The sequence below is a fragment of the Heterocephalus glaber genome, unplaced genomic scaffold, assembly GCF_053883595.1.
Source record: "Heterocephalus glaber isolate CG9 unplaced genomic scaffold, H.glaber_assembly_v1.0 deba00001428, whole genome shotgun sequence".
Taxonomy (NCBI): domain Eukaryota; kingdom Metazoa; phylum Chordata; class Mammalia; order Rodentia; family Bathyergidae; genus Heterocephalus; species Heterocephalus glaber.
Window position 1 is genome coordinate 2,027,645 of NW_028258293.1, and position 24,492 is coordinate 2,052,136.

The 24,492-nt window shown below is 46.9% G+C and overlaps 2 protein-coding genes across 26 annotated transcripts in view; one reads left to right on the top strand and one right to left on the bottom strand.

Moving 5' to 3' along the window:
• The window catches only part of Immp1l (inner mitochondrial membrane peptidase subunit 1), a 58,357-nt gene extending 52,577 nt beyond the window's left edge, over nt 1-5,780 (top strand). For all 23 annotated transcript variants that reach the window (XR_015451327.1, XM_021263970.2, XM_021263968.2 and 20 more), the window contains 2 exons: nt 4,785-4,895; nt 5,610-5,780. Coding sequence is in view for 22 of the 23 variants with exons in the window: in XM_021263970.2 (XP_021119629.2) it covers nt 4,785-4,895; nt 5,610-5,678 (180 nt within the window). In the remaining variant the exon portion in view is untranslated. The remainder of the gene's footprint in view (nt 1-4,784; nt 4,896-5,609) is intronic.
• The window catches only part of Dnajc24 (DnaJ heat shock protein family (Hsp40) member C24), a 58,185-nt gene that overhangs the window by 2,803 nt on the left and 30,890 nt on the right, over nt 1-24,492 (bottom strand). For 2 of the 3 annotated variants that reach the window (XM_021263979.2, XM_021263978.2), the window contains exons 3-4: nt 21,583-21,721; nt 12,543-12,611 (exon numbers count right to left, since the gene is read on the bottom strand). In XM_021263979.2, the coding sequence (XP_021119638.2) occupies nt 12,543-12,611; nt 21,583-21,721 (208 nt within the window). Of the gene's footprint in view, nt 1-8,994; nt 9,275-12,542; nt 12,612-21,582; nt 21,722-24,492 lie in introns of those variants that run through there. The other variant, XM_004851597.4, reaches the window with a different exon arrangement.

Here is a 24,492-nt window from a genome sequence, read left to right on the forward strand (position 1 = left end):
TACTGTCCCCTGAAAGGCCCTGTGTGGCAGGAAGTTAGGATCCTGCCTGTAACAGGGCAGCAGGAGAGGAGATTCCTCCGTAATCTTTCAATGGGAATAGAAAATGCCTCGTTTAAATACCAGCCCGAACCAGAGCAAGCAGTGTCGTATCTGCACACCGAACAGGAAGGCGGAGGATGAAAGGCCCGCGGTTCCGAGACTACGACAGTGGTCCTGGGTGCCTGGAAGGCCCAGATCCTGGCTTCTGTCCCAGCCTTCCACTTCCTCACTCCTTGGGCAGGGTATCCAGAGAAGTGGACACTTCTTCGTAAGGAAGGGTCTAAGAATTCAGGTCGTGCCTTGATCGGGCTGCCTGGTAACAGTAGAAAACGGTAGTCTTTCTCACTAACGACCGAACTTCAGTGAATCATTGGCTCTTATTCACAGCTAATGTGCATTATTAATTATAGCATATTTAGTTCAAACACTTGGCTAGCACTACAGCTGATTCACTGAATGCAGTATGAAATAGCCAAAACTGGTCACAGGCAAATCATGGCACATAGGTCACGCTGCAGAGCGCGGCCCTCCTCAGGAAGCAGGGGCAAGGCGAGCCAGGAGTCTGAGGGCCTGCAGGTGGGCAGCTGCTGTCTGCTTTTCTGAGTGGCAGGAGCTGGTGCGCTCATTGGTTTCCGGCACTCTTCCTGAACCGTGCAGAAGAGGCTGTTCAGCTAGGAAGTTGCAGAGCTGCATGTGGAGCTCAGGACTGTGATTCGGGGGCTGGGTCTTGCCCATGAGCCCAGGCTCTCGGCCCTATTTGTTTACTCTGGAGACAGAGACTCCCTGCGCCACTAAATTACCCAGGCTGGGCTCCAACTTGCTGGGGGGTTACAGGTGTGAGCCACACTGGGCAGGCAGCCCTGTTCTGAAGTAGAGAAGGGGAGTAATGGTCTTATCCTATATGGATAGGAGAGTAATAAGCAGGACTTGGGAGAAAAAGCAGCAGCCCGTGTAGATGTAGTGCTCATGGGACCCATCAGTTCATGAGCCATTCTGTCCCTGTCCTTAGAAATGAGACCCCTTTGTCACTCACCTGGCCTTGGGAAGCACCTCACTAGGAGCCCAGTGTGGCACTGCCTGGTCGCTGAACTCACAGAGGCAGAATGTGAGCGAGATTTGAGGCAAGGACAGAGTCAGGAGTAGGGGCATCGGGGCCTGGTCCACAGCACACCGCCAGAACTCCCGTTTTGTTAGAGACTACCAGCATTCCCGGCCTTTGTGCTACAAGGGTCTTCTAACTGCTGCCTCGGGGATGTAACTTTTCTCTTTTTCTACATATCCCAGTTCCTTGCTTTTGCTGGTGCTGCTCGAAGGTTATACTCCAATTATTTCCTGATGATGTTTCTAGTATTGATGTTCCCCGAGTCAAACAAAGATTGGGTTTGGTGGAACTTTTTTACAACATTACTATTACCAAATTATTTCACTTTCCAAATATTCTTTCTGATGGTTAGTGAGCATAGAATCTTATTCTGGCCACATCTTACTTACGTAGGTTATGGTTAGGCAGAATATGCATTAGCTACTTATAGGTGTAGTAATTTGACTTGATACTGCTTACCTGGAAAATACTAACATTAAAAACAATTACGTTGCCAGGGATTTAGCTCAGTGGTTCCGCCCCTGCCTTGCAAGCACAAGGACCCGAGTTCTATCCCCAGTACCAAAAAAACAAACAATTATATAGTTATTGCTAAAATAATGTCATTTTTGTGAATATGCATTTATCATATGAGTTTTTTCTCAGGCAATGAGGTATGATTGAAAAATACTATACAGTGAATGTTTAAATTTGAAAATTTTTATTACAGTAAAGGACACATTGCCATGAATCCCCCTCAAAATAGTATTCCTGTCGCTTGGACCACACTTACCCACCACTCCCACCACTTTCTGCAGCAGTCCTGGGGTCCTCTTCCCTGAGTGTCTGTAACTGCAGCTGGGGGGGGGTCCGCAGCTGGCCTGTGAGGCAGCTGAGAAGGCAGACTGGCTTCTCCACAGCCTGCAGTGAGGTCTGCCACCGCCCAGGGGTGACCTCAGACCTGGGCGGGAGAAGCAACGTGGCTCCATCTTCAGCCCACAGGGGCTCAGCTGTGTCTGAGGCACCAGAAGACTGAGATTTGAGCAAAAGGAAACCAGTTTCTCGGTGGCACTAACTGAAAACATACATCTATGTATTCTTATTCAGTCTGCACTCCTTAAGGTGGAGGGCGGATCTACAAGACTGAGGACAGTTGTGTTTGTTTTGGTTTTTTTTGGTACCAGGGATCAAACTCAGGACCTTGCGCTTTCGAGGCAGGCACCGGAACCACTGAGCTAAGTCCCCGGCCCTGAGGACAGTTGTGATTATGAGAAGTAACAACTGGGGTTTCCATTTTAAACCATTTGCAAAACAGTTGTTAACTGGAGTACTTTTCACACTTGGTTGTAAAGACACCATAGCTTCTTTAAAAATACATTTGCATCTACCAGCTTATCCAGTCATAAATTTTTTTCCCTTATCTGGTTTGAATTTTCTGCTTCCGAGATAGCCAGTAGGTCAACCTAACAGATGGCGCCGTGTTTTGTTCTGTCCTCTGCCTCACTGACATCAGGCTTTGCGTTTCTGACGCCAGCCGCAGGTGGCTGTGCTTTGCATGTAAAGGCACAAACCTTCTGCTGCACGAGTCTCCTCAGCAGTGGGCACCTGGCGGCAAGGCTGCTGACTGTCACTCACTCACTGGTGCTGCGCAGAGCGGCAGGGCAGCAGAGCTTGCCTTATGGGTGAGGGCGAGGTCACTCTGTCTACGTGCCAAAGACCAGATGAAGAACAATACAAAACTCAACCAAGCGTTTCCTAGCTTCATCATCATGGCAGTGTTTCCATGTTCCATCTTTTAAAAGTACAGGAGTCACTGGAAAGAGTAAGCATTTTAAGATGCGCACACGTGTCTGTCTATACACATACACACAGTTAGGTCCATTAGCTAACAGACTGTATCATTATAAAAATGGGAATTTATAACATGTATACCCCTCTCCGTGAGTTCAGTTTGTGTTGCTTTGATGAGCCAGTCTTACATAAATCAACCATACTTTACTGGGCCCTGCCTACCTGCCGGAGAACATCTGTGCTCCTGCCAGTCTCCAGGCGCATCTAGGACTGCAGTGCACCTTTGCATTAGTGCACAGGGGTCATGCCGAGTCGGGCAGATCTTCTCTAGAGCCTGTGGTAGGGAAAGGGTAAAACAACCCCGGCAATGTGCTGGAGACGCAAGTTCGTGATGCCAACACTCACTTCACATGAGAAATCTCTAGGATGCCTGTCATCCCAGCACTCAGGAGGCTGAGGTGGGATTGTGCGAGTTCAAAAACCAGCCTGAACTACATAGCGAGACCCTGTCTCCAAAACAAAAACAATTTAGCCCTCACCCAGATGAGTGTCTCGGTAGTGTGAGAAAGTGCACTCTAAGGAAGGGAGGCTGCAGGATGAGGTAATGGGAGCACTGCCCGTGGGCCTTCCCAGAGTGCTCCCCTCACCTTACTCTGTATTGCAGGATGGGTCGGGCCATGTTGTAGGTTGCTCAAGATGGGGCTGCACTAGCAAATGTCCTGCCTCCGCCTCCCAGAATGCTGGGATTATAGGTGTGCACCATGCCTGGCACTGATATTCTTTCAGCAAACATATTTCTCTATAAAATAGATTTAAGTGCAAAGAAATAACTTGGAGGATTTTGGCAAATATTTCTACATGATACATTACAGAATCCTAATTTCTTAAAGGGAATTTATAAAATTTTATATGCTTGCATCCATTTATCTTTCAAAAAGGTAATGTATCACACGGAAGAAATGTCCATGCCTCCTATTAAATGCTATTGAACAGAGTGAAAATAAATTCCTTCCCAATAGATCGATTCTGTCCGGTTGGTAACTCAACTTTCTTGGGTAACAAGCTGTAAAATGCAAACTTGAGAGAGCAGCTTTCACAGTGGCTGGAGAGTAATCGCTTAAGCTTACATGATGAAACCGATGCTAGCAGGCAAAAGGCTCGCATGGCAGAAGGCATTTTTTGAAAGTAACGTTTTGTCCTAAATATGATGGTCAGTAAGAATTTAAGCGTATTTACCAGTTGACACATGGCCGTGTGAGATAGGGCCTTACCATTTAGGAAGGTCACCATCATTAATATACAACTGATGATTTTATAATGGGTCCTTGTGGTTCCGGATGGTCATTATCAAAGTGGAATGCAGGAAGATGCAGCCTGTACAAAGGCAGAGCTGGCTCTTAATGAGAACTCTGACAAGCCCCTCCACTAGCATGACGAGATTATGTGTAATTGGTGTCATGATCAATTACCATCCAGTTCTTCAGGAGCATCGAAGAGGGCGGCCCTGGAGCTGGCCCCAGGACGTGGAGGGGCTGCCCTGCTGATGCAGTCTCTGAGACAGGAGGGCACATTTCCAGTCAGCATCCTCATGACCTCTTTTGATGTCTATTAAATTAATGACTCTGTCACACACACTGTGTTGATCTCTTAGAACCTCAGTTCAGGATTTGGATAGTAAATAAATGGGAGCTATATGATAATGGGTAAGTCTTTTAAACACTTAAAATCCTTGACATTTAGTAAGTTATGTTATTGTGCAAGAAGTGAAAGCTAAGTGCCTATCTTAGGATTCGGATGTATTTTATGACTACCTTTGGAGTGACGGTGCCCCAGTCATCTGTTTTAAAGGGGCTGCTGTTCCCTGTACCTGTAGGTGCCCACGGGCCATGTCTGGTTAGAAGGTGACAATCTACAGAACTCCACAGATTCCAGGTTCTATGGCCCCATCCCGTATGGACTCATAAGAGGACGCATCTTCTTTAAGGTACAGTTTTCTGATGAACCGTCAGCTGTACTGTCAGCTGCAGAAATAACTATGCCATCTTCAGGCCCATGGGACTTCTGGTTGCAGTACCTACACTTCATGAACACACCAGCCTTCACTTGACAGCTCACCACCAAACCTTACTGCTGTCTTCCACGCTCAGAGGCAGGTGACTGAGCAGGGATTTTTATAATAAAACTCAGATTCCTTAGTTCTCCAAACCTTCATTCTCTCTCACACTGTCTGTCACCTGTCAGCACCAAGCTGGAAAGACGTGCATGAGCACCCGCAGCAGAGCAGCCTGGGCCATGCAGCCAAGTGTGCAGCGCTAGGGAAGGCAGCTGCCTTCGCTGCCCCGCCCAGTGACAGGAAGGACAGTTTGAAGCCAGTTGCAGCAGTGGGATAATCTAGGGTCCTGTATACGTCGATGTTACCCTTAGATATCTTGGGTCAAAGGTGCAGTTACCTTCCTTGCGGACACACAGATTCATACGTTTATGTCCACACCACACACACACACACACACATTCTTGTATGTGTAAATACATAAATGTTTTGTAAAGTGTCACTCTGCACCCGAAACTTACTCATGGGGTATGAGCAAGGAGGAAGTGTTATCAACCCCAGAGAAAGGAGGAGGAGGAGGACAGGGGAATGTGGTGAGGGTACAGCATCACCTTCATTAACCATCTCCACCTCCTGTGGATTTTACAGATCTGGCCTCTGAGTGACTTTGGATTTCTACGTGACAGCCCCAATGGCCACCGGTTTTCTGACAACTGACAAGCATTTATTCCTCTGACCTGATGAGTCTCCTGGTCCAGTGAATTTATGACCACAGTGGAAACCATGTACTTACCTTACCAATAAATGATTTGTTATTTATTTTGTTGTTTTGAATGCTTAAACATAAAGAACAAGCAACACACTGCAAATTAGTTCAAAATACCTGGACAAAAATGTAAGGCAAAGTTAAGTTTTCCATCTAAATTTTATGGTGATATACAAACATTTTGGGAGGAGAACCTGGATGAGTACTTCACTTTTAAATTTTGCTTTGATAGGTACAGTAAAGCCAAAGCAAAAGGTCTACTCTTTCTGAATGTGCCACATTTGTCAGCTACATTTTCAGGGCAGTGTAACTGCTCTGCTCGTGAATTCAAGCCGATAGCACCGAGCACGCATCTGATGAAGACCTGCCGAGCAACGTGCATGGCTCGCTCATCTGAAGTAGGGAAGTTCAGAGACCCCAGGAAGGATGCTGTGAAGATCTTCAAATAAATTCTACCTTACACCATAGAACATCAAGTTCAGTGATACCTCGGTTGTCAAACTCAATTTGTTCCAAATTCATGTTCAAACACTGAAAAGTTCAAAGAACTGAATACATTTTTTTCCCCATAAGAAAAGTGAAAAACCAAATAATGGGTTCTGAGGCCCAAAAATTACACTTAAAAATTCATTTTTCCAGGACTTTACACAAAACAAACAGCCCTTGGTTGTGGAAATATCCCTAAAACAGCTGAACACCATAAATATGGTACATTAAATACCAAAATGATACAGTAAGTGAAATTTTAAGAAAATCTGTCCAGGAGCTTCACTCTGAGACTTGGAGGCTTCCTGGCATAGCAGAAGCTGGAGAGAAATCAGAGGGAGAAATGTTATTTCTGGAAGGAGCGTCTCCTTCTGCAGCGACTCCTGGCAGTACCCTTTCTGGGTCTTGTCTCTCGGTCTTTTTTTCATCTTTTCTCACTAAAAATTTGTCCAACACCTGCTTCTGCCTTTTCAAACTTCCTGAAGTGAGAGGCAGCATTTGCATTTGCGAGGCTCACAGTCCTGTCACGGCCTTCCGTGTGTGGTTCTGTCCAGAGGTGGCCATTTCCACCCATGGTGCATTCACTTCTTTATCAACGAGCGGGGAGCTCCTCGGGCCCCTCCTCCTCACCCAGGCTATGCCCTCAGCTGCCACACACCGCTGCTCCTCCTGAAGACCCTGACGTTCTTCTGGGGCGAGCTTTGCACTGTGCTCGGTTGCCGACTCCTCCATGTCATCAGCCTCCAGACACACAGGCACCTGCGAGGCACAACATGCTTCACACCAGGCTGCTCCTCAGAGCCCTCGGAGCCTTCAGAGTCTCTGCTTCTGGCCACAGCTTTGACCGTGCAGCATTCAGGGTCTTGTAGAGACTTCCCCCAGGCCTTATGGAGAAGGGCAATGCAGTGAGCATGCGAACGTGACTGCCAGAACTCTGGAAGGGTCCCCTGTGTGGGAGGGTATTTCCAAGCACGCGGCGACAGTCCCCTGGTGGAGTTTTGTGAAATTAGCAAAGACCTGCAGGTCCATGCGGGATGACAGGAGTGTATTCAGGGCCAAGAACTTAACAGTGATAAAGGAGCATTTATCATCCAACGCCCTCCAAGCCTGGAGGATTAGCAGGAGCACCATCAGTCAGGAGGAGTGAGTTTCCAGGCAAATTCTCCTGCCCAAACACCTACTCAGTGAAAAACGGTCTGCTCCCCACACTTCATTATTTACCCTCCACATCGCACTTATTTTTTATTGTTTTGTTCTTTAAAAACCCATGGGTTTCAGAATGGTGCACTAACACGGGCTTCACTTCAGTCCCCACCCGTGTTCCCCAACAACAGAGCCAGCCTATCTCATAGGCTCGTGGCCTGGCAGTGCCTTTTCCGCTTCAGAATGAGTTCCTACTGGGCATTTCTTTCCCAGAGTCTAGTTTGTCCCACTGAATACTTGCTGAGGAGTGACACTCAGCATCCACATATTCAGCAAGTCTAGCCTCACAGGTACCGGCTTTGTCTGTATTTGAGCTCCCTCCTTCCCCATGTCTCACTCTACTGTGTGTGCCTGTTCTTTCTGAATTTTTCAAACCAGCCACAGCTGGCTTTGAACACTTGAGGCTGCTCAGCACTCACTCCGCAACTCTGTCAGTGAATCACTGTGGAGGTGTTTGGCCTTCTCGAATTGTCACCGTCGCCGTCCAGTTTCTCATTTACCCGACCTTACGGTAACTTTTCAGCCTCTATGATGGCCTGGGTTCTTCGTTTCGCCGTTAACGTTTTCACACCTTTTACTACATTGGCCGCTTTAATCACATTTTTTTCTAGAAGTGTTGATAATGGCGACTTAGCCATGTTGTATTCAGCTACCAAATCAGACAAGCAGTGACCTGATTCAAATTTCACAATTTCTTTAACTCTGTCATGTTTCTCAGTTTTCCACTTTGCTTTGCTGCTGTCACTTTCTTTGGGGCCATGGTTATCATATTTTATGCAAATAACGCCGGAAAAAGCACAGTGACGGGTGTTGTAACGTACTAACAGAAGCACTGTTTGTGGGCTGGGCCAAAGCAGCGCTGAGTGAAGCGTCACCCTTTTGTGTCCAAGGAGAAATGCAGTCCATGATTCACTCTCCACCCGTACAGGTTTCTTCTAGTCGGATTTTTGTTCAACCATCAAGCAAAGTTACAAGCACCGAGGAGATTTTTTTCGAACTTTGCTGTTCAAATGGTGGAAAGTTCAAGAAAGTCCAAGCATGGAGCTGTGGGACAAGTGAGGCAGCACTGTATCGGAAAAGGGGGAACCAATGCCTCGCAAGCCACAGTCCACAGCCCACACCATCAAAGTCCGGTGCCTCATCCCAGGGAACCCCAACGTAGGCACTGTGGTCGGATCCTGAGGCTCTGGAGTAGGCAAAGGGAAGCGCCTTTTCTGGTTGCTTCTTTAAGCTTCCACTCCCTGAGTTACACCTGAGGATGGCACTGTTCGCAGCCAGGGCTCCGAGCTGCATTTCTCCAGCTGCTGCCGCCCGATCTCCAGCCACTGGGAACCGCCCCATGCCACCCTCACCCAGCCTTGCTCACGGAGAACCAGCTCTGCGCATCCCACAGGGGTTCGGATCCACAGAGAGGCCACCAGGCCTGTGCCTTCAGCAGCCAGAAGCAGCTCTGGCCGATCAGAACCCAAGTCACTGTAAAGGAATCGGTGGCACTGTGACCCAACACAAGGGAAGACATGCTCACGTTTGAAAAAGAAAGTTCTTATTTTCCTAAGAGCAAACAAAAGTTCTCAGACATCAATCCACAAAATACAATTTATAATTGAAGTCTTTTCTTTGGCAATGTGTAAATATGAATTCTAAGCCCACGTTATGACGAAGTTCATTTCCTATTACTCCGTGGCGGCTTCCAGTTGGCCTCTCCTGGCAAGAGTGTGACTGCGCAGCTAGTTGTCACGAAGGAGCTCCACCATCAGCGAACATGTGTCGCACGGAACCAGGCTGGTGGCTGCTGCCTCCTGCTCAGAAACGACATATCTGCCACCACATCGGCAGCTCAGAGAGAAAGAACGATTGCCTGCAAAGACAACAAAATAATGCTTCAAATGCCTACAAGCAGTGACTTTGTTCACACCCTCAGAAACAATTTATTCCACAGAAATTGCAAGACAAAAGGCAGCAGCTCAGTAAAGCTCAGGAAGGGGAAGTACAGAAAACAGTTCTTGCATAGGGGCGGTATCTGCACAGATTCCCATCTACAGAAGAATCTATGTGCACAGGAGATGGGCCGAGGAACTGGGGTGGGGGCTCAGAAGCAACCAACAGCATTTACTTCAAGTTTTCGATCTTGAGACTTCTGCACATTTTACATTCTTCTCAACAATACAATTGTGTAAAATGCGACAGTGAAGAAAGAGGTCTCGCCTGAAAGGGGCATGACGTTCGGCCTGGATTCCACCCTCTCAGAGAACCGTGCCTGACTGACGAAGCTGGGCACCTGGCTGCTTTCCGTCCAGGAGTATGTGACCCCGGGAATCGCTGCGGGACACGTCTGTATGGCTGTCTGCCTGTGTTTACAAAGGTCAGAGGGGCCAAGAGGAAAGTCCCTGGCATGAGACACCTACAGGAGGCATGTGGGGCCACGGCTCTTCTAGTGGCAGGGCTTTTCAGGCTGCTCTCCTCGGGGAGGTTGGACGCTAAAGAATCTCTCATCCCTCCAGCCTTCTACTGCACTGTCTCTGGGAAGAAACTGCCAAAAATTCTCACAGTACTTACTCATCATAGTATCGATGCCATTACTATCAGAATTTGTTATTACAGATAAACGAAGTAAATCTCGAAGGGCTCAGGACTTCCTACACTCAGGTATCTTCACTTGATTCCTAAACCTGATTAACATTTCGCTCTGAACACAGATGTGAAGGGGGAATCCACTGCCCTGCACTTGCTTTCTATCAAGTTCAGTCTTGAAACAGCTAGCACTTAGGTAAGCCAAGTGTACCTGCTTCTTTTATCAAAGAAAACAATGAATCCAGTCAACCAATCTGGCTTTGTATTCTCCATAAAGAAAAATAACCTTGAATTCAGAAATGCAAACAAACCTCTTCCTGTCTAGGCCAACACACATGCTGTAGCATATTTTCAAAGAGAACTGTTTTACTGTTAAACTGTCTAAAAATATACATATTCTAACCATTGATTTTCTTAGGCTAAATCTCCTCCTCTTGTTTTCTTACCACTTCAGTGAACACTGAGAAGAAATCGGAGGTGACAGGTACTTAGTAAATGACACAGAGGACACATGGGTTACTGTGGATATTGTCGCTGATAATTCCAAAGTTAATGCTAAGAATTCACATCTCATGGAAATTTCTTCTTACACTGCTGCCATCCAGCATTAACAAAGTGGTATCTTCACAGAAATTGCCTGTTCAAACACGAGGCCTGAAGCCCCCCGACAGCCAAGTGAGGAGAGCCTTCCCCAGTGCCTCAGACACCGCGCACGCCTCCCAAGTGCTGGCAACCTAGCCGTAGACCACACGGGCGGAGGGTCAGAACTTCTCTGCTGGGCCTTTACCTGCCAAGGTCATTCTGCAAACAACCCGAAGGAATATAAACACTTCCATTTGTCCAGCTGATCACACTGTTTATTTAATTTCATATGCTAAGCTGGCTCTTTCCAACTGCAAGCATTTTTAGTTCCAAGCTTGCAGGATTCGTTTCTAAATATTCCTACAAGAATAATGGCTTCAAGAACTGTTGCTCCGTATTTATCTCAGGGGGATGAGGATATTTCCATCTCTACCATCATGCAAGCCCTTCATTTAAATAAGCATCAGAGATGGTCCACGTGTTTAAGATAAACCGTGTCTGCTTGCGGCAGATCCACTGCTGTGACCTGGATTCTGCTGCTCTGCCCCATGAGGAGGGGCTTGGGGAGCCCCAGGACAAAGCCCTGCTTCTGGCGACCCTCATGTTTCCTGCTGGACATTTTCTTCATATTGGTATTTTCACTTGGATCCAAAGGTCTGTGTATTTACTAACAGATGCTTGAACCACCAACCTGTATTTTCAATTTTAAATAAAATTTCAAAATTATATTGTAATTAACTTCAAAAATGGATTTAAACAATCCATTTCGTTGCTCAGGTCTCTAATGAAAGGCCTGTCCTGTGTGTTCCTCCACAGCCAGCCGTGGAAGCCTGTCACTGCTGTCCAGGCCGCCAGGCAGGGCTCCTCCCGCTGAGTCTGAGAAGACTGTCACCACCACAGAGAGCCTGGTCATACAGAACCTCGAGGTTCCCAATTACGCAACTGCAAACAAGAATTTCTACTCCACGATTCCATCTGAGCGGATGAGGGCAGAACAACCCTATAAGGAAAGCACAATGTGCCTTCCAAGTGGCTTATAACTCACTTTTTTAAAGCACTAAACTAAGAATTTACCATTAATAAAGTAAAGGGTTTCAAGGATGGCTCTGTTTATCTTCTCCCATCCATATTCTTTTTTTTTGGTACCGGGGATCAAACTCCAGACCTTGTGCTTACGAGGTAGGTGGCGGAACCACTGAGCTAAATCCCCAGCCCTCCCATCCATATTCATTAGCAAACTTCTATAAACCTTTAGGCTGAACAATAAAGTTACAGAGTTGAGTGTACAAAACTTCTAGGAAACAGTAGCATTTTCTTCCTCCACTGAGAGAAGCAAGGAGAACCGCATGGCTTCCATGTAGAGGTGTTTTCCTAACTCAGTGCCATCCACCCAGAGTAACTAAGGGAACACCAGAGAATGTGAAAATTAAATCTGATTCAATAAAGCTTTAAAAGGGAAAACGACAAGATTTCATGATAAAGGGGAGGGACAGATTTTCCTCTTCCTCTTAGGACATCATCAAAAAGTGAGAGGGAAAAATCAAGCCTCCCGGTGGAAGAGCATAACATTAAAAGCCCTTGTCTGACAGTTCATAATTCCATATATAGAGAAAATTTTAAACCAAAATTCTACTATGAATTCACCTCAACAGTCAACACAAAATAAATGGAAAAAATCATTCTTTGACTTTACCACATTACAGAGAGTAACGCAAAATCAAAAGTAGTAAAAACAAATGGAAAAAAATCTTATTAGAATAGAAAATCTTATTAGAATAGAAAACTTGAAATAAGTCAGAGGGGTCATCAATAAATGAAGTTTAGAATTAAACAAAAACAAGCCAAACAAAAGGAAAGCCAAGCTACTACGATCTTTTCAAGGTTTCCCAACACCCTGTGGGCTCTTTTCCTTATTAAAAAAATCTCTAATATTTGTCTTCATAGTAGATAATACCAAAAGAAAAAAAACCAACCTTCATTCCAAGACATTTCTTCAAGATACATTTGAGCGTCTATTGGTCCCATACTTCTGAGCTCATCTTCTGTAAAATAGAAAACGAGACACTTAATTTTTTAAACAAATTTTATTTTATCCCATTCTGCCCCTCCCCATCCTATGTACAAAAACTTTATTTCCATTTTTTTGCTGTAGAGGCTTAATTTTGATACATGACCTGTGAAGGACGCAGAGGGGCAACTCCAGCAATTTTGGGTTTTTTGGGATTTTTTTTGAGACGGGTCTTGCTATGTAGTTCAGGCTGGCCCTGAGGTCACTATGTAGCCCAAGCTGGCCTCGAACTCACGGCAATCCTCCTGCCTCAGGCTCTCTAGCGCTGGGATTACAGGTGTGTGCCACCACGCCCGGCTTGTTACCATTCTTACTGACTTTATTGTTTCAAACTCAATTTACCATCCTGACAGCAGTGTGAAGGCTACTTGACTTCAGAGGTCTAAAAACAGCCAAAATCTGGCCTATTTTTCATAAATATGCAACATACAAAAGTATGAAGTCGGTCTGTTTTTTGTCATCAGCTGGTAACCTCTGCTTTGAGAGAGACTGGAGAGATCTGCCAGATAAATTATGTCAGCGGCGCTGATTCCCAACAGCCACCTGGACCTTGGGCATGAGACAGGAGCCACCACTTCCTTATTTATTTCAGGAGCTGGGAGCTGTGCCCCGAAGGCCCCGGGTTGACGCACTGCCCCCAGGCTTTAGGTGGTAAGGACGTCCTGGGGCTAGGTCCTAATCCAACAGGGCTGGTGGCTCTAAGAAGAGGGAGAGAGGTCTGTCTTCAGGTCAGGTCTGTGCAGAGGCGGATGGGCATGCCGGGCGCACGTCCCTCCCTCACAGGAGATCTGGCCGTGAAGGGCTGGTGCTACCCAATGGAGGGGCCGCTGGGGACCTGGCCGTCACAGAGGAGAATGTCACTCCCAGGCAGAATGTGGTGTTGCAAGCCCGTAAATGGCACTGTGTGGATGCTCTATGCTTTTTGTGAGCAAAAGTTTTCTCTGAAACGGAAGTTCCAAAGGAACCTGGAATCCGACCAACTACAGCAAGACATGGCCTCAGTAGGAGAAGCGCACTCCTTGCTTAAAACAAGTGTATCTTGGGGCAGACAAAGCAACTCTGGATGGGAAGCAGCTGTCACTGTTGTAAAGGCATGGCCTGTTTCCTGCATGCTTGTATTGTTCTTCTGGAAGCCAAGGCTTTAAAAAAAGCTATTAAAATCCAGCCCCCACTCCAGTGAAATTTTCTTGAGCTGTCTCACTAGTCTCTTGTTCACTTCCTGGGAATGCCTCCCTTTGTTCCCTTGTGTGAATGCCTGCAATTTAATTATATTTAATAACTGCCTGTTCAAAATTTATTGGTGAGTTACATAATTTTAAAATAGATGCAAAGATTATATAATATTTTGAACTCACCATAGTATTCTATTAAGGCATTTTCAAATATCACACCACTTCACATGGACTGGACACCACCAGGCCGTTCAGCTGTCCCCAAAAGCCAAAGTCACAGGCCGGACCTTGCGCAGCAGCTGTGTGTGACCACTGGGGTCTGTGGCACGGATACTACGCTTTGGCACTGCTGAACACAACGACCTCATTTCCGCACTCTACAGCAAGTACACGTTGTAGTTTCTTACAGGGACTGAGGTGGTTGGCTAGAATGGGGAAATGAGACACTTGTGTAGATTTGAAGAAGGCGTAACTGATGCTTAAAGAAGCCCACTTAGGGAAGAAACAGGACGCGCCAGTTTACGACCAAGTGCCTCTCTTCCAGGGTATATGTGCACAGCTATCCTCGGCAGCGGTGCGGTCAGTTAAAGCAAAGCAGACCGGCAGTGATGACGACAGATGAGGCAGCCAGCTCTGAAGCTAACCGACCCTGGACACCTACAATGCAGAACCGCTCAGAGAGGCGGCCCGGCCCGGCCCGGCCATGGACTCCCACTACAGCATTCTTATTCCCAACCCTAAATGAGAGATCGCTTACAAATGCAACTGCCCAGCCAATCACCCTCTTACTCTCTGCTTCTCCACTGGGGAGCAACTGGACTCCTCACCATTAATGTTTCATTCATGTGCAACCTTCTCCAGTTTCCAGGGGAGGGAGACCGGACCTGGAGTGGCAAGAGGAGCAGGGCTGCCTGGGCAGCAGGGGCAGCTGGGACCTCAGTGCTCAGCCAGGGGTCCCAGGGAGGGCAGAGCAGACCCGCCCACCCCAGCCCCCACAAGGACAGCGCACAGACAAATCAATGTTTGTTTTTCTTCTGAAACAATGATCTCTGCTTGTCTACCATTGTGTTTATAATTAAAAACCTAATTCCTCCCTAGCCACTGAAGTAACTCACAGGAAAGCGTAATTAGCTTTGATAATTGTCTCCTAATCGCGCCTGGCATCTTCAAAACAGATAAGTGATTTTCCTTTTGTAGGATTAATATGACAATTTTGCTCATTGTAACAGAACATTTAATAAGTGCCCAGAACCGCAAATCTTACCTCAGAGTTCTGTTATCAGGACACTACTAAAAATGTCGGAAAAACAAACTGCCTTAGTGACTTCATTGAAGAACCAGATCCAAGACTTTAAATGTGGAGTCTCTGCTCAGAATGGCAATCACTACTGATAAACAAGAAAAGCCCACGACCACTGGGAAAGCAAGGCTCCCGCCTGGTCTTGGGGCTCACTAGCTCAGGCCAGTGGCACAGCATGGCTGACTTCCCGGAGACACACGGTGCGGCTTTCTCCAAGAGCCTAGGAGCAGTGAGTCTGCTACATTCTGTGCTGTGTGCACATACTGGGCCAAATAAGGACATGAGAGGGGTTGCCGAACCCACTTTTCCAGAGAGAAAGCAATGCACTATAGTGAGAGGGTCTGAGAATATAATGATAAAATCAAATAATTTATGTGGCTACTTGAAAAGGAATCTTTCAACCCTTAGAAGCATCAGCCCTTGTGACCTGTGTTCCATTGGATTTGTCTGACAACAAGAGGGGAAAGAATTCCGGGCTCCATTGTCTCCGCAGTGGGATCCAAGAAAACACTGGCAGGACTCATCAGAGAGGTTTATGAGCCTGCAATTCAAAGAGATTAAAAGGGAAATCTCGGGAGATTCTTTCACACTGAAGAATAACATTAAATAACTATTAGCAGCTCGGCTCAGTAAAGCTTACTAGAGCTCTCGCTGGGTCATTCACCACTTTCTAAAAGAGGAAAGGGTTTTTCAGCTCCATTTGGGAATCAATAAATATTTCTCACTTCTTACAAGACAATGGAATTCCAGTCTTTTTCAACTTCCTCCTAATGATAGTAAAATGTCTAAAACAACCCTTTGTTTAATGTCTAAATAATTACACCTCTAATCCCAGGAAACATTTTCTAAGTGTAGCTACAATTTTTAAAAAATTCAAATACAAAACAAGTAACAACAAAAAGCTTCAGGAGAAAGGAGTTTAACTTCACTCACTGAAGGCTCGAGCACACTGGCCCAAAGGCCAAGTCTGTGGGCAGCGCTGTCCGTATTACTCGGGGGGGTGCTGTCACAAGTGACCACCGCCATCCCATCCCCAAAAGGCTCGCTCTCATTTAGCAACTGCTCTCCCTTTTTTCCTGTACGCTGTTTCAAATGCCTCCAGTTCATCTTTTAAAGACATGTGTGTGCGTGAAGGTGAGAACCAAACTGTTCCCCTTTGGTGTAACACAGTATCCTGCCATCTAAAGACCAAGTGATTTAATTCTGAAATGTCACGTCCCGCTGCCCAAGTCCCTGTCCTATGGAGAGTTACACGCAGCTAACCAGTGTCCTTGCTCTCACTCGCCATGAGACAGGACGAGGCAACGTGCAATCTGAAAGCTGTTTATGGGACCCTGGAGCCTTCCGAGCCTTCCCCAGATGGACCCAGCCTCCTGCCGTCCACACTGAAGGAAGGCCACGCACCTGGGGCTGAGCTCAGAAGCCAACCTTGCGGGCTTGGGAACTGGGAGCACACGAGGTGTCAGGCGAGCCACACCGGCCTCCTCGTCCCACCTGCACTGCTGCACTCGGTGGGACCCGAAACCCTGCACACGGTGGGTGCAGCTGGCCCCTCCCGGCAAGCAGGGAGGGGACCTTGGCAGAGCCTCTCATGCTCTCTGGGAGGCAGATGTCAGTGTCGCCCTCACAGGGCCCTAGGACAGTGCTCACGGGACACCACACACTGCCGCACACTGGGCTACCCTGCAACCCAGGACAGCGATTGAGCAGCAGCCACCCCCGTGAGAAGAGGCCCCAGTTCTGCGGGACCGGCGGAGGCAGCGCTTGGCCCCATCTGGATTTGCAGCCAGGTTGCCCACTCCTATCAGGCACAGTCTATCTTTGTGACTTCTAGCCGCTCTTAAGCACCAGACACAGAGCAGAAGACAGGAATCAGAGAAGCTTCGCAACCGTGAATCCTGGGGTCAGACCAGCGTGGGAAGGTCGGCGGGGGGAAGAGCCAGGACGACACAGTGTCCAGGGCAGTGCGCCATGGGCACGTAGGTCTGCAATGGGGCCAACATAAAAGCTGCTTTCCCTGGGGGATGCTGTGGCAGGGAGGGAGCTCAGGAGGCTAAGGAGAGTCTTCAACAGAGCAGCCCTGGACAAGGAGCACTGCGGGCACTCAGCTGGAAGTGGAGATGCGGGGCTTGGACCCACTGCTGCCCCCGACTGAAGGAGAAGTGGCTGAGGTCTAGCGGGAAATCCAGGTTTCAAGGCTGAGGGAGAAAAGTGACCGGGTCTTGGTTCTGGACCCACTGGGTTTCCAAAGGGTCAAGCAACTAGCAGACACTGGCAGAGAGGCTAAAGCTGGAACTCGATGTCCTGAGACCCTAGAGGCCGGCTCTTCCTGAGGGAGGCCCCGAACTGTTCCCGGGTACCAGAATCACACTAGGAGCCTGCCCACACAAATGCCTGTGGTGTTTGAAACAAGCCAAACTTTTATTCAAAATTAATAAAAATGACCCTGAAATACACTGTCATTACAAAAAGCTATTTGCATTTAATCAAAGTAAAGCAATGTAGGCAGCGTCACCTTCTGACACAAGATGAGCGGGTAAGCTCAAGGAAGTCTTCTGTGTACTTTCTTCTCCCCCTCAAGACAACACCATTTATCCCAACTGTCGACACAAATTTTCTGCATCACTTCACATACTTACTTTTCCCAGAAACAGTCACCAAAAAAGCAGACCCCTTGATGCTTATCTTCCAGTTTTTACCTGAAGCAAATTTTTACAGCCAATTTTGAAATTCCTAAAAATCAAATGGAAATGCTAATATGACCATATAAGGAAACCCTGATCTAACTAATTCAAGTGTTTTGTAAGGGTCAGCTTTAGGACATACTTTACACAGCTGTCACCTGGCCTAAAGTCGCCACTCTGTTATCCATATTATTTACATTTACAAGTATGTTATTTCCCTTTCTTACAGTGTTAATTGGTCTTTCATTCTTTTCAGGGAAATTCTAACTATGAGCTTAAGCAATGATACGTTGGTTTAATTATCTGACACATAAAGGGTGGTGGGGTTTTCAGATACCGTCTTCCCTTGGCCTGAGACTGATTTCCTGGTCTTCTGTTATCCAATACTTATCCTACTACAGGGTGCGGTGGGTTCTACAACATGGCACAGTGATGGCCTGCATGTCAACAAAGGCCACTCGCCCTGGGGGTCTGACCAAGGCTCCCGACCAGGCTGCTGTGGGTGTGGGCAGAAAGCGGGGAGTCAGACATCGGCAGGATGACAAGATGCATTAACATCAAACACTGGCAAGGATTTCAAGCTCACTCCATTCTCGCTCACACAGAACCGCATGAAGGTTTGCTCCTCTTCAGGGCGCAGCAGTGGCTGACTCATCGGTTGTGCCGCACCATGAGGCCACCGAGAAGTCCCGAGATATCTGTCACGGCCCTGTTACACCCACGGCACACTTGTGATGTGTTCTGGAACACGCTTACGCACGGCTCACAAAGGCACAGGCCATCCCGCCCCCCTGCATGTGAACGTGCGCCGAGTCCTGGCAGCTCCACCGTGGTCCTCCAGCCGAAGTGCAGCGCTGGGTGCTTTGCAGAGACACTGGCAGCAGCCTCAGAAACAATAAGGCAAATATGCCAACTGGAACTAATTGAGCCAATTCTCTATTAGCACTGCCTTCAAATTCCTGCTCTCCGGGAACCAAACATTACGCATCCTCCTCTTTTCTAGCCTGGCCAGCCTTGCCCAAGAGAGAAAAACATATGTATTTTACCTGAGGTCACCTGGCCCAGACTCTAACCCTCTGATTATTTCTTTTGAGAAGCAAAGCATCACAGATGTCAAGCGCTCCTTTCAACTCTTCCAGATCATCCCGTGGCTGTGGGCAACACTAACACTGGGCTTTCCTCAGAACAGGGCACCACAGTGAGCTGGGAATATGGAAAGGGCTCCAGAGCAGCAGGCAAGCCCGCCTACCTCCTTGCCGGTGATGCAGGGCTGGTCTTACTTTGGATGGCAAGTTCATGGCAGGCAGGGAACAAACCTACTTCAAGCACACCCTACGGGAAGTTTCACAGTGAGCCCTCACTGCGTACGCGCAGACAGAGCTCCCTGTACAAAACTGTGTCCACGTCCCCAGGGGTGACCCAGAAAGACAGTGCTCTGACCTGGTTATAACAAGTCTCTCTCTGGGTTCTCGGCCAACCACCCTGGTCTTTAACAAATTACCACTCTCAGAGCTCTTTCTTCCCTCAAACCTAAATCCCACTGCTACAAGATCAAGTTCACTTCCTTTTTGTGAGGACCCATTTATTGAAGATGACTCAAGAAAAAATTAATATCAATATTCAGAGGGACAACATGAAAGAAGGTTTATTGTGAGCTCTCTGAAAGCAGTTCTGTTTCGCTGAGGTAGATATCCAAGGAGAACCCGGACTCAGCACTCAGCACTCGGCACTCAGCACTTCGGGCCTCGGCGAAGGAGGACACGCTCCAAACTCAGGAGGGTACTACAGCACCCTGGAGAGCTGTATTTCTACTGCCCTCCGCTCTAGGATGACTCAACTCAGTAATATCCCTCTGAAAACAACCTGCAAAGTGACCTGCCATTATGGAAATCCCAACTGTTTACCCGCATTATGAAGCAGCTCTCACTGCTCATGGCTCGGCAAGATTTCACTGTGATCTCATCAATGGCCTGTGATGCATGCCTGCAGGCCCAGCTACTACTTGGGAGGCTGAGGCAGGAGGATCAAAAGTTCCAGGCCAGCTAGGGCAACATATTGAGACCCTGTTTCAAAATAAAACCTAAAAAATGTTGGGGGTACACATCAGGTCTGGATCCAATCCCCTGCAGGAGGGGAGGAAACTCAGGGCCCCAAGCCCTTTCTGCTTGATAACTGCAGCATTTGGACTTGAAGTACCTCCCACCCTTCCCTCCCAGACCCGGTGCTGGTTTGAAAGCTGGTTTTGTGTGTCTTCCCCCTGCTGGCTCACCCAACTCGCCGCTTCAGGGAGGAGGACACTGGGTGGTCTGTGATCTCTCCACACCTCTCTTCTGGACTGCGAACTTCCACAGTGAGGGGCTTCACTGGCACTGTCCTCATGCACACAGGCTGTGGAGTGGCAGGATGCAGCGGGACTCTGGAAACACACACCCTCCCTCTCGGTATGGACAGCATGCTGGAGATGATGAACTGACGCAAACTGGTGACTGGTGATGTGCAAACCCCACGAGAGAGCCCTCGCCTCTGAACACGGAGCTCCGAGGCATCCAGACACAGACAACACGTGCGTGGGCATTCGTGTCAGGACTTTCAGAGAAGCTATGACCTGGGAACCCAGCTTATTCTGATTTTTTTTGTGAACCCTGTTTAAAAGGATATAACTATAACAAAGCATATTCATGAATGAAACCCTCCCTACCTTCTCTCCCAGACGAACGAATGGCAAGCAGAAGGCCCTATTCAAGCCATACTCGAACATCAATGCGAGAACCACAAAAGGTACACTCAGCAGGTTTTTCAAATTTGTTTAAAAATCTCATCAGCCTTTCTGAAAGTAAAAGGGCCTTAAGCTGACTAGCAGTATGAATCCATCACTATTAACATCAATATGTTCCAGTACATACACAAAGCTCCCTAAGTCTTTTCACACACAAGTATCAAACCAAAAGAAACCATGTGATCGGCACAACTTCCTGTGAAAGTTAAGTAGGGATGCTCTCCCAACAGAGTCAGCACCACCCCATAACGCTTTGCGGGCAGATCCAATGTCCTTTGCTGTGCAGCAGGAGCCTTTCCATCAGTTCCTGGGGCCGGATGCAGGCTGGACAGCGAGCTGCCCAGGCGGGGCATGGGAGGGGTCGCATCACCAGGGCCAGGGCCAGGGCTTTGTGCCACACCTCCCCTCCATGCAGCGAGGGCCCATGGGTCCATTAGCATGCAGGTGCACACCAAAGGTCCCAAAGAAGGAAGGCCGGGACGCCTGTCTCAAGGACAGCGCTGAAAGAAGCCAATCACTTCATGTAGCTGCGTCCATGCGTGACAAACCTGACCTACATTCCTGCCCCACTTCCAAACAGCAGCTTGTCACTGGGGTACAAGCTCTGCTCAAACTGCTCGGGCAGCGCGCACCCTCAGCAGGGGCGGCCAGTGAGCGCCATGCCACCGGGGCCTGCCGAGGCCGAGACTGCCCTTTCTACAGGAGGCGGTCTCAGAAGGACTACCGTTACCAATTCAGTTGTACAGAATTAGATTCGATGAAGAGCTGGAAACATGGAAAGCATATTAATTCAGAATGCATAAACATATTTAGCAGCTAAAAAAAGGAGCTCACATAGCTTCACAAGGAGCTGCATCCTAGCGGTTCTGTTAGCTTCCCAACAGACGTCGCTACCAAGAATAATGCCTAACATTAAAAAAATTAAAAACATGCTGGCTGGAGGAGGACAGGGGACAATGAGCTGGGGTGAAGGCTTGCCAGCGCCCCCTAGTGGCTGGGCCTTGAGGACCTACCATGCCGCTGCAGGTCATACTCTTTCCTTGCAGCTTCATTCCCCAGAATTTTCCACGCCTGATCCACCTCGATGAACTTCTGCAGGCACTCCTCTGGTGTCCCTGCCGACGCAGCTGTGCTCTGCTTGTCGGGGTGATACTGCCAATCAAAACCAGAGGGGCTGGTGAGGGACAGGACTCGGCAGCTGGAAGCCAAGTACTGCATAAGAGGGTGACGGGAGAGGAAGCCATGCTGCCAAGGCCAGGAGACCGTGCCAGGCACTGGAGATGGCCACCAGGTTCATCGGACTGAGGAGCCACCAGCAAGGCCCAGGTGGCACAGTCCGTCACAGCGTGCCAAGGTGGCTCTCAGAACCAATCATGGGTCTCCTGGCTGGTTTACCTCCAAAGGACAAAACTATCCTGCTGTAACAATAAAACACACTTCACATTCTTGCTCAGCTCCCAAGATTTTAATGCTACAAATCCCTATACACACTTTTATTGCAAACTGGTTATTCTAGGCCAGATTTAGTTGCCAAAACATAATAAACCATGTACATAAATTAATTCATTAAAGAATATTTCTTGTGTGATTTCTAACTCAGAACTTTTTAGCAATGCAGTAACTTCTGTATACTATTTGGTGAGAACCAGAACATTTTGCACCAACTCAGGAAATCTCAACTGCTCACCTAAATATGGTTTGCTACATATTTACACTGCCCTTCCACGACTCCTTTCTCTTCTCCTTTTCTCCAAAGTTCCCCCTCTACCTGACCAACCGAGTATGATGCTGGGTCCAGCGGACCCATCCTTTATCTTCCACTGTAAATTTGTACTTTAGCATAATAGTAGCCAGCTGTGCGTCTCAGTACTTTTCCCTGAGGAATACAGGAAGCAATCTATATGTTAACTACTTGGTATGATGAATGGCAAGGTGTATACACCTGTGCAAAAGTGGCAAAATGGGATTTTACCTAAGATATGCTCCATCTATCTGGTTTTGCATACGTTTACCCAAGTATCACAGAGAGTCCAAGAGACCCATACAACTCCAGGATTTGTTAAAAAAAAAAAAGTCTTCTTTTGGTTTTTCTGGTAGAAGTAGCCCAATTCAGTACAATGGCACATGAAAAGCCAGATTTGCATGTTTTGAAGGAGGTCAAAAGTGAATCATCAGATCATTCATGCATGGATGATGAAGATGGTCCATTATGGTAAATACATGTTTTCATAACAGAAGAGTGGTGTGGGTGGATGATGGTGATGATGATGGTGATGATGACGACAACGACAACTTTGACACTGGCCATGTGAGCCAAAGTTCCTATGACAGTGAAACGGAACAAGAATCAAGTGATACAGACATGGAATGAGGACCTCCCTGATTCAGATGACAAAGAAAACAGCAATGGGAGTGGGAGTACATATTTGACTAATCGAAATGTTGCAAAATGGCCATGCAACCAAATAGAATGATCCAGTGTTAGAATCAGGTCTGCAAATATAGTGAGGGTCTTGACAGGGGTGAAATGTATTCGACAGAAAGTCAGCATTGCCATTCAATATTTGAAACTGTAACAGATAAAATGTAACAAGATGCTGTGAAATACACAGAGGCTGAAATACAAGTAAAACGTTCTGTATGTACCAATAGCCATATTTAAAAATGTATTTATTATGACACCTCACTAGCTAAACTAAACACATTCATAGGTCTGTTGTACTTAGCAGGGATTTCTCATGGTAATCGCAGGAATGTACAAGACTTATGGAAAAGCAATGGGGCAAAATATGGCCTAAAAATTTATGCCCTCATAGATGGGAGGACTTATTATGCTTTCAATTTAGACATTTATCCTGGACACTCAGCCATCAGGTCCTTATTCATATAGTAATAAACTGAATGATGTTGTGAACAGACTTGTTGCTCCCATTTACCAAACTAATCAGAATGTGACATTGGAAAATTGGTTTACCAGTTTCTAACTGATGTTACACATGCTAACAGAGCACAAGTTGACCACAGCAGGAACTGTATGCAGCAACAAAGCAGAAATTCCAAATGAAATGTTGCAATTTCAAAACAGAGAACTGCAGAGTACAATCTTCAAATTTCAGAAAGACTTACATTGGCCAAGTATATGGCAAAGAAAAAGCAAACTGGTACTGCTGATGTCAACATTGTACCATGACAGAAATACTGACAGGGAAACCTTGACAAAACAGAAGCATGTGATGGAACCTTTCTACAACAAAACCAAAGGTGGAGTAGATGTTATTGATGGAGTTATACGGCAACTATGATGTCACTCAAAGCACAAAGCATTGGCCAATGGTTGTCGATCCTAAACATGTGTGGCATAAATAGTTTGATAGTTTACAAAGAAAATACCAAGTGCAAAATATCATGGGGAAATTTTCTTGAAGGACTGGGACTGGAACTCATAAGAGGTCACTTAAAGTAGAGGAATATTTCTGCCCATGGAATACACAAAAAAATTGTGGACCACACTGGTGAGCAACAGGTGAGTAGGCAGGCGCAGCATTACAAAGACCTACTGCAATAATAGGAAAACCAAAAAAATATCAACCATGACTTACAAGAAAGGACAGGAAAACAAAACATATGTGGCTATCAGTTTAAGTGATACTTGTGTATCAAACATGCAGTTGTCATGTGTAAAGACTGCCTTGAGTGTGACAGCTGAAGCAAAGATTATTCCTGTGGTAGACTTTTGTTTGTAGTTCACATAGGTTTTTATTTCTGATGCTATCTTTTAGGTTTTGTAAGCAAGTACACAGCTGATGTGAAAATGTTGATGTCTATTCTAAACAACACACAATACATATTAAGAATTTAATACTTTATTTTATTAATATTTTATGTTCCTGTTAACTACCCACTGTACAAGAAACTCCTGACAA